The 10,566-nt window shown below is 40.8% G+C and overlaps 1 protein-coding gene across 1 annotated transcript in view; it reads left to right on the forward strand.

Moving 5' to 3' along the window:
• ccdc33 (coiled-coil domain containing 33) overlaps positions 1-10,566 on the forward strand; it is a 42,536-nt gene that overhangs the window by 23,166 nt on the left and 8,804 nt on the right. Inside the window, exons 4-5 of the mRNA XM_034879045.1 lie at positions 873-969; positions 1,152-1,220. Of these exons, the coding sequence (XP_034734936.1) occupies positions 1,194-1,220 (27 nt within the window). The 5' untranslated portion in view covers positions 873-969; positions 1,152-1,193. The remainder of the gene's footprint in view (positions 1-872; positions 970-1,151; positions 1,221-10,566) is intronic.

Consider the following 10,566-nt stretch of genomic DNA (forward strand, 5'->3'; position numbering starts at 1 on the left):
TTTCAGTTCCATCTGTAATTGTCAGGCATTAGTATGCTAGATTGGGAATCAATAAGGAGCCAGTGTCACTGATGACCTTTATGTGCGCTCAGAGAAGCCTCAGCCAATGACATTTTGAGCTCAAAGGTCCCCATGGATAAGCACTCATCAGGCGGTGTGTAAATGACACTCTTGGCAATCTCTGTGTTTCTAAACAGCGCTCAGCCAGGCAGAACATATAGATGCACCAAAACAAGTTTGCAACATGTTTAGCATGAGCCTCGCCTATGCATAGTTGTATTGGCCCAGGAAATATTGCAAACGGGCTAGTGTAAGGTTACAGAAAGATGCATACATAAATAATTCAGTTCTGTAAAGTATGCAGACTTGCTTTAAAAGCCCTACTGAAGTGAAACATCTGTCTGCCTGGGGCATATTGTGACCTCTTTCGCCCCTCTCCAGCCCGGTCCATTGGAGTCCCCTGTCTGGCACTGCTTCTTGACCTCACCTGCAGGCACCCTCCTCCTTTGCGTTCTTTGCCAAAGTGTAAGGCTTAGTTGTGCTCAGTGTATGAGGATGAACACCCCAGCGTCTCTACCATCTGCCAGCTCCCCTCGGGGCACCAGCCAGGTGCTTGGCACGCTCAAACACCAGCTATGCCACAACAGCACCGTTGTGCTACGATGCTGTGCCAACTGTTGATCATTATGTCCTCTTGTACTCACCCACAGACTCATTATTAACCCAGGGAGACATGCAGTGCCTAATATAGATTTACAGCAGACAAAAGATGGATTTAGAGGATATTTAAATTTTTGATGAATTCAGATAATTTCCTGAAGCCACATTGAGCCTTTGTTGTGTGTTGCTGTGCTCCTCTGTGTTTTCTACAGGTCTCCAAGGTTGTTTCCCATCGGGATGCAGCTTGTGTTGAACCACAGATTTCACTTTCTGGAGCTGTTGTAATGGAGTGCTACTCCGTAACCACTGGTAACATGGGGACTAAAATCAAACACAAAATTTAGAAACTAAACTGTTGCTAAATCAGGAATGTTTCCAGAGCTTTTAATGTGCCCCAAATGCTTCTGTTCTTACAGTGGTTATGTTTGTGATGTGTGTAAATATTTTATTTACATGTATAAATATATAAAGATTCTTGGCTCGTCCACCAGGAGCTATACAGGAAGCTGATATCAGAAACAGTGCAGAAGGGGATGGAGGTGGGGAAACTCCCCCTAAGGGTGAGTTTGGGACTTAATTGCTTCTGCTTCATTTTGTAATACTTACTTTTGTACAGCTTCTTTTTATTATCTAGGCAGTACAGAATGTGATGTTAAAACAAGATTGAAATGTATTGTCATGACAACAGCTCTTTGTTCATTTTTTTTTTTCTCTCTTGTTATTGTTGTAAATGTACAGTAGAAGTGGGGATTGTTGATTAAGACATTGTTACAATCAGATGTCAGTCCAGTCACAATCTGTCAAAACAATGTGATATATCTTTTAACCTGTTAATGATATTTTGTTCTGTCAGGAATATCTATATATAAGTGAATATTAGTCACTAAACACTGCAAATCCTGAGGTAATCACTTTTTGGTAACAGCCTTTGTTAGCAATTAACCCCCTGCATTTTACAAGTTCAGTCCTACAAATTGTAGTACAGTATATCACATAATTCTTACCCCTATGATGATTTATATCCTATTATTAAAAAGGTAAATCACTGAGCTTCAAGGGATTTAATCACAACTTTCTTGCATTGAGGCTTTTGATTTTACAGTTAGAATGCTTTAAGCTTAGTCACTAACCTAAAAAAAACAGAAAGCTAAAAAATGCATTTGCTGAATCAAAAATTCAACTATAACAAAGCACATATTCATGTCTCCTTTGTCATCAGTCCATTTTATTTTAATTTTTTTCACATGGAGCCCTTCAGATATCCGTGGGGCACAGGCCTCACCTCTCAACTCAGTTACTCAACAAAATATGTGCGCCACTTGCCTGGAGAGGGTACTAAACATACTTTATTGCTCTTTAATAATTGCTTTTCTAAATTATTGTCTTAATGCGCCCCATTTATGGGATCTGAGAAAATAACTTTTACTTGTTCTCAGGAGCTGAGTGATAATCTTGAGATGTGATGTGTATTGCCACCAATGTGGCAAGTCTGTCTCTCTCCTGCTGTTTGACTCCTTTTATGGGGCCTGATTCATTGGCAGGCTGTAGCCATATGATATTAATAGATCTCTTTGCAGCCGAGATGGTTCTCTTGTGTGTTGCGCTCCTAAGTAAAGTGCTCCCGTACAATGATTCTCAAAAAGGCATTCCCTAGAATGTCACTTCAATTTTACATTGCAAATAACTGCAGATATTCACATAATGTGTCACTAGTTTCTAAATTACAACCAAAACTTGGCCTTGTGTTCAAGGTCACAATGTGTAGCTGCGTAGAGGGGGACTACATGCATAATGTATACAATATAGCATTCATTGCTAATTAGCACTAACAGGAAAGGATGCCCCCTGATTTCCCCTGATTTTACTCTAATTTGCATAAATATAATGGAGCACAAGAGAGTGTAAAGCCCTACGTCTGTCCTCCCCTAGGGGAGGAGGAGAGGTGTTACTGGGATCTGGGTGCATGAGTGATAATTGTTGGAGATCTGTTATTCTGATGCCCGGACCATAAACTAGACGGTGTGAAGAGAACAAAGAGACTTTGGCTAGCAAACAAATGCACCATTAACCTGATACTGATGCAATGGAAATATAAAGCTCTTTACTATACTCAGCTAGATAAAAAAATAAAATAAAAAAAAAAAAAGAAATATCCAAATGGTTAGTTTATGTCCAGGACAACAGTACAATTTCCTTATTTTTTTCTTTCTTTTTTTGACAGCTGGACATGTTCCACTGTATTTAATGGAGAGACTTTGAAAAAATGATTGTTATAGACAATTGTAATAATTATGTAAGATTGATGGCGAGGCTGATGAGAGCAGATTGAGATCAAACACCAGTGATTCTTTCTGCATACATGTAAAAGGCTTAAATGGACTTACCAGTTTTCTTACCTAAAACTAGGAATCATGAAAAGAGGGTTGAATAATGGTGGTGATTTGGGGGTGGGGGTTGCGGTTTGAGGGAAGGGTGATATATTATTCACAGAGGTGGGGGCCTTAAGTGCCAAATTAATTTGTTTTTTTTCCAGTTGGACGGCGGAATAAATGGGTGCTGTCAGTCGTGCACTAAAGTGCCGTGCATTCATTTAGACAAGTGTTATTGCTGCACTGGAGCAATACAGGTTTTAGCGAAGCAGGCCAGCCTGGTGGGTGGAAGCTGTGTAATTATCTCTGGTTCCTATGATGGCAATGATTGCTAAAACAGCCAAGTGGTCCCAGAGCACAGCAGGTGTGACTGTCACGCTGCAGGTTGGTGGGCCTGTAGGTGAATGTGAGTGCACATGAGCAGTTGGGGTGACTGGGACTGTACAAATCAGATCTGTTTTCTTTTTCATCTGTGATAACAAAAGCACACTAATTACTTGTGCAAACAGCTTATTTGATTTATTGCATTGTGGTTTGGCTAAAATAGCCATGAAATCTGGCTTGTATTACCTCTTCCTATAACATCAATGAAAACATGAACATGTTTTTCCAGCGGCCGCCATGTTTCATATCTCTGTTCATGATCTTGAAAATATTTAGAACAGATTGGTGTTGACAGATATGGCGTGGCACTGATTAAAGCGGACCAAGCAGATGTTTCTATTTTTTTTCACTTTTTCCCGCCACTGCTTCTGAGCAACTCTGACAAAGTGCAAATGCAAGAACTCAGACATCTGCTACAATTCACAGGGCCAACAGAATGGAAAATGAATACTAATGTAGCTGGACCCTATTTATCTGTCTGACATTCAATCGAGCTAAATGGTCTTTTTAGTCTCTGTGATACAAAGGAAACTTTGAAACATGCAAGACTTACAGGGGTGTGAGTCAGATAGTGGATGTGACAGATGTTTGCCAACAGATATGGTTCCTGGTGTCTCTCTTTGGTGTCTTGTGTTTGTGCTGCAGTTGCTCAACTACGATGCACAGACAGAATATAACATCAGCAGAAAAGTAATTTTAACTAGCAAGCATAACTGGAATATACATACAGTAAACAAATATACATGAAATGCATACACAAAATGCACAAAATCTGGGTTTTGTCCTCAAGAGGAGATCTGTTCCTCCTCATACTATTGTTTGGTGAGGACACTATTTGAGATGATCAACACTTACTCCATTGAGTAATGAGGTGGATTCAGAAGGGCAAAGGGTTGGGCAGAATGTCTTTGTTAGCAGCCCCTTTCTTTGCAGCCTACTCCTAGGGGAGGCCTCACAGACTGGCTAATTGAATCAAGTGCACATGGTGCCTCCCCCTTCACAGCTCGGCCCCTCCTCTTACGAGAAGAGCGAGGAGGAGAGCTTCGGCTTTGATGCTTTTGTTCTCCTCACCCTCACAGACAGCACCAGGGGATTGCTGCAACTAGTTGCCCGCTGCTGGATGGAGGGGCTCCTCATCAGTGCTGCACTCTGACAGTCACTATCTCCGCAGCTGTTGTCACTACACTCTGCCTGCTGAGGCAGAAGATTGGTGTGTTACAACTCTGGAACACCATCAATTACTAGTATAGCTTTGGATAGAAGGAGCTGGCCCAACCAGAAAGATTTAAAAGTTCAATATCCCATTAAATCTGTATTTGATTGAAGACGGAAAAACAGACCCACAATATAATGCATGTGTCAGTGGGCTGGTGGCCCAGACAAGCAGAACAAACAACTGTTAAGAAGACAAGGACTGCGTGACTACGCATAGCTTAGTGCCTTGTATTTCCTCAGTGACCACCCCTCTTCTTCCTCAAACATGCCCACACGCAGACTATATGCCCTTGGTGCTCATTGCAGTTCAGCACCCTCATTTCTGAGAGACAGATTGGAGTTGTGCTTCAAGGGAAAGTCTGCTTATTAGATGGCCTCCAGATGCCGGGTTAATAAAGGAGCCATTTGTGAGCCAACATTCATATTGCAAGATACAGAACAGCGAGTCTGTCTCTGAGACATATGCATTCTCATCCTGCTGGCTGAGATGATTTCTTTAAATGTTGTGTAGGATGTTTATTTACATAAACATCTTGTGCTCCAGTTTGTGAACTTGTATCTGACTTCTTTTAAAGGGCATCTAATACAGTGCACGGTAATGGGATTTTCTATGTTGGTTAAAAGTTTTGGTGTCTTATTACTGTCACTTTAGGTACATGTATTTTACCAGCTAAACACAGTGGAAACAGCACAACCGTTCTACAGTAATATACAGTGAAGTATTCTGGCAGACATGGGCTCTTAGCATCCTGAATTTTGAAAGCCTTTAACAAGACTAAGGTCTTTCTTTATTTAAAATGAGACCATTTGTAAAACTGAATTGGCTGAGTATGGCTCGTAAGTATTTTACTAGACTTCCTTTCCAGCCAATAACTCAATCATAAAGTCGTGCCCGGAAAGCACTATTGCAATGAACTTGGGTCAGATATGCCTAAGAGGCTAAAATGTAATTGTGAGGAACAGCTGGATTAGTCCAGGCGATGGGTATCCGCTCCTAATGATATTAGATTGGAGTCTGGAGAATACCTTCCAGCACACAGCTCTCATTTTGATTGGCCACAGGAACAAGATGGTTTCAGTCACACGGGCTCTGTGTGCTAGACTGGCATGTTAAGTCAGGGGTCTTTGATTCCAAGCGCTTCAGAATAAAATAACTAATGCAACTAATAGGTAATTGTTATTTCTTAATCACGTTTTTCTATGATATCAGTATTTGAAATGCTGATAGCTCCTACACCAGGGGGAATGCATTTACTGTGTGATGTTATCAAACATATCTCTAAGACTACATTTTCTCCATGCGTTCTACCAATGGCTGACCCATCTTTATGGTTTGAGGCTAACCAGGAGGAGGGGTCCTTCAGTCATATTGTTCCTCCAAGGCAAGAACACCACACCCAGCCCAGCTCTCTGTCAGTCCTGCTGCTAGAGTATCAATACTATGTAGTGTCTAAACTCTATCTGAAAAACATGACAGTTACAGCATCTCTGCTTATTAAATACAACATAACACTATGATCAGGTTGTTATTTAAAAAATATTTGTAGATGAATAGGTATTTTCTTTGTTTATGTTAGATTTATAGGTGTAGAGTTGTGTCCTAAACTACATATTGATTGTAAATCTACATGGGCTTTCAAAAGACTTGTGACTGAGACTGATCAATACCCACAGTACAAATTTCAAATTCATCAGGCCTCCTTATATAGTATTGATTTTGTGCAATGGCCGCCCTCAAAAGAATCGGATTATTATTTTTTCACCCCATCAGTCAGAACAAACAGGAGCTTGAGAGCAGCAGTCAGGTAGATCTGCTGTGCATTAATACTTCAGCTTTGCCTTTTTGTGATGTATGACCGAAAGGTGTATGAACAAAAGGAAAGAACGGTCCAGGATGAGGAACAATTTTTATGAATGGTCTTTTTTTGTGTTTTTTTTTTTTTTGTCCATCTTGTGACTTAGCTGCTTTAATCTTTCCCCCCGATCTATTGCTGCATAATGTGAAATTCACCTTGTATGTTATATCATTCAGAGTTGTATTAGAGTTGTCATGCATTTGATTGTCAAACTGCTCTCCAGGCATCATCACCCCTGCAATTATTTCAAGAATAACTGTACATATGTGTTGTGTATTTTATATGGGCAGGGCTGTGGTACTGCGTACAGGCAGGACCTTAGGTTCAGATGCAGCATAATATATGCAGTCCTACTCCAGCAGAGCTGCAGTGTACAGTAATTCCTGAGCCTCCTGCCGCCGGGCACTGTTGTGGTTAGACAGTATTGCAGACAGAGGTACGGGAAGTGTGGAACTGGTCCGGAATACTAATAGCTTTACAGACACTTTGCACACATTGCAGCTGTGCAGTTTAGACACAGCAGGGTGAGCAGAGTCTCTCAGCACTTCTCACACACATAACAGAGGCTGCTGATGGGAGATGAAATGGGGCCACAGTGACATCTGGTGGCTTTGGATTGCCACTGTGAGCTGTCTTGTGGATTGTGATCATCTGGGTTTATTTTGACTACTTCGGCCATTACAAATACATTGTGCAGTGAGAAATTCTGGTCTAGAAAACATTGTCAATAAGTAACATAACTTGGGTTGAATTTGGTTATTTCATCTTAAACCACTGAAAGCTTGTCTTACACAGAACATATATTCTTCTTCTGATTATGACTCCAACCTTGACCGTCTGGCTTTTTGTCTCCATCATGAACGCCTTTCCGCCATGCCGTTGTGCTTTCCAATCTCTGTGTTGTGCCAGAAATTACAGACATTCTGTAAATAATGTAATCAACAAGGCCAACAAGCTTATGGCGCTGTCCAGTAAGTCTTGGACTAGAAACCTACTATACTCTAACCTGAATGTTACAAGCTGGCCTTGACAGACAAAAGCAGGAAGAAAGGCTGTTGAGCAAACTGAGCACATGTGGGAGGGGAGCTGAGAGCTTGAGAGACCTTGAACACTGAGGGTCATCATATGCCAAGGTTCTGATGGCTGTTACACGGAAGACCCCTAGGTATGTGTTCATAACAACAAACATTTTAATGTTTCTAATGTATAAAACGTGTAATACAAGGAAGAGCTATTTATGTAAATTTATACTTTGACTTATCTAACAGGCATTTCCAGGGAACCAAGCCCTGCATAAAACACTCCATGATTCTACATTTAACAGACAGTGGAGTCACTAAGACAGCTTTTACCAAGGTTATTTACTGCTAATTCCTCAGTTGTTTACCTCATTCTCCTGCTGTTCTATGATAAGGGCGGGGTGGGGGTGCATGGAGCTCCTTGGCTCTGTGTGCCATTTGAGCTGGGCTGTAGTGTTTTAAGTGCCACGCAGGGGCCTGTATCTATACTCTGCAGCTGGAGCAGACCGTTCAGAGCAGGTCTAAAGCTATTCTGCTAAACCTGAAACTCCCATTCCCACCTCAGCTAAATGTGTAACCACACAATCGCCTCTGATATGAATACAGATGTGCTGCTGTTGCTTCACAATGAAGCTGTTCAGCAGTGTCAGCTGTTGTCTAGCTTGTCTTGTATCAGCTCAGCTCCAGCTAATAGCCCATCATCTGTCCATCTATACAGGGCTGGGCATTAAGAAACTAGCTGAATAGCCCCGCCTGGTCATTAAAGATCAGAGCGTTGTGCTGCACAAAAAAAATGCCTTTGCTCGCCTCGGTCGATGTGAAGCTAATGTAAGTCTTTAACCCTCTGATGGACCCCTGGCAAATGCCATTAATTCCACTTTACACATGACAAATGATCTTTTCCAAGGTTGCATAGAAGCTACATGGCTGATGAATCCATAGCAAACAGCACTCTAAATAGCCATCTTCTACACAGTAATGTAATAGGAATGGGAACAATGTATGTGCTCATCATTTGGGTCCATTGACCCTATATTAATGGCAGTTTCTCTCCTGACCTGTTTGTCACAGTGTGGATAATCAAGATGCAGGCCATACGCTTTCAGACACAGTGTTCTCAAGATCTTCCTCTCCTGACAGGATCCGTGATGGAAGTTGGGGTTTCTCTCTGAGCTTTGTAATCACATCAGTTGACTTGTATGGCCTCAGACCCTTGTTTTTTTGGGAAAGGGTGTGTGGCTGGGTGTTGACATCTTTGCATTACTTGTCTCCCCTCTGATGTAAATTCAATCCCACTGACAGTCCTGCCAAAATAGGAATGATGTATTACACAAAATGCACGCCTTCCACTCTCTCATCAATCTTCATGCCCTTTTCACAGCCTCAGACATTATGCGGAATGCTTTTAATTTTAAGCTAAGATGTTTAATTTATTTTGATCTCTTTGTTTTTACTGGACAGTTGTTATAGCTACAACATGACTTTCGAATAGATTCCCAAAACCTACTGACATTTTTTTTAATAGTTTGTTTATTACTTCTACGCAAAGTTTAATACAAATCTCCATATCTTTTACTCTTGGGGATTACTTTTGGGTACAAGCGACATTAGCGTTTTAATGTTTCTCTGAACTATTCAACAGCAAGCTGGCTTCGGTAAATGTCAACTGGTGTGTTATTCATTAAGCTTTGGTTGTATAGCATTTTGGAAAGGTCATGTCAAGCCGGCGGGGAAAAGCAGTCACTGAAACTCACCTGGCTGTAGATGACTGCGACATGGACACAAGCCTGCTGTTGGCAAGGCTGTAGGGCTGATTGAGATTGCTTCATTGTCCCCAGAGGCTTAATCATACTGCTTAAACATGTATGATTAGGATCAGGGAACTCACAGGAAACACACAGGATTTACAGTTTAGAAAACATTAGAAATTCAATTGCCTCCTATAGACTTTTTGTTTTCCTGTAATGTATTTAAAAATCAGTTTAGAATTGCAGGCTTGCTCAATGTCCTTGCATACTAAATTAATTACTCAGATCTCCTCTTGGAGTGGTGGAATGTGACTAATTGCATTTACTCAATTGCGGTACTTAATATTTTAAAGTACTTTTACTTTGTTTGACTCTTTCCATTATAAGCTACTTTATATGTCTACTGTATGCTTTTCAGAGTGAAATATTGGACTTTTTAACTTTATTATTTATCCGACAGCTGCGGCTGACTGGAAAAGTTAAAGTAAAGTAAAGCACTTGCACTTTACTTTGCACTATGGACAAACTGTTATTTGCTGTAAGGTGCTATATAAATAAATATTGATTGATTGATAAAGGACCCTTGCTTTTTCTTTCACAGTGAAGCCCACAGGAATGGTTATTATTGGAGCAACTTAACTTAAGGTAAAACGTGATATTGGGGGCTAAACAAAGGAAGAAAATGACTCCACGAATTTCCTTTTATATTAAGTATTTTGAAATTGAAAGCTGTGTTTGCATTCATTCACCCACACCTTTCATTATGCTCAAGGCCGACCCTACTTTTACACACATGTACTGTTTGTTTATGCAGCACTGTGGTCTCACGACAGCACAACCGTAATTGACAGACGTTGATTTAGTGATTATAGTTGACTTAGCTCTGGACCTCCTAATGAGTGGGCTTGGCTGTCGGCCTCACACGTCCTTGAGTCAAAGCTGCATGTTGTCCTTGACACACACCTTTCTCTCTCCATCCCTACTCTCACTCTGTGTCGCTCTTTTTCTGCAATATTTTAAAAACCTTTATACCCACGTAACGGCTCACTGCACGTGTGATTTTATTTTGCAGACAGGGCACAGATATGATTACACACGGAACAAAATGTCAAACAAAGTTTGGATTAAATATTTTGGTAAAACATTTTAGTCACAGCTTGTTGAAACAATTAGTTGAAATTAAATTTTGCATAAGTTAATGTTATCTAATTTAGAGCCTAAATGCAGATCAATTTGACTTAACCTTCCTCTGGTGTTAGCTTTCTGCTGCCATCTGAAGTGTTAGCGGGTCATTTTGGACCTGTGTATTAAATTA

This window comes from Etheostoma cragini, chromosome 8 (assembly GCF_013103735.1).
Source record: "Etheostoma cragini isolate CJK2018 chromosome 8, CSU_Ecrag_1.0, whole genome shotgun sequence".
Lineage (NCBI taxonomy): Eukaryota > Metazoa > Chordata > Actinopteri > Perciformes > Percidae > Etheostoma > Etheostoma cragini.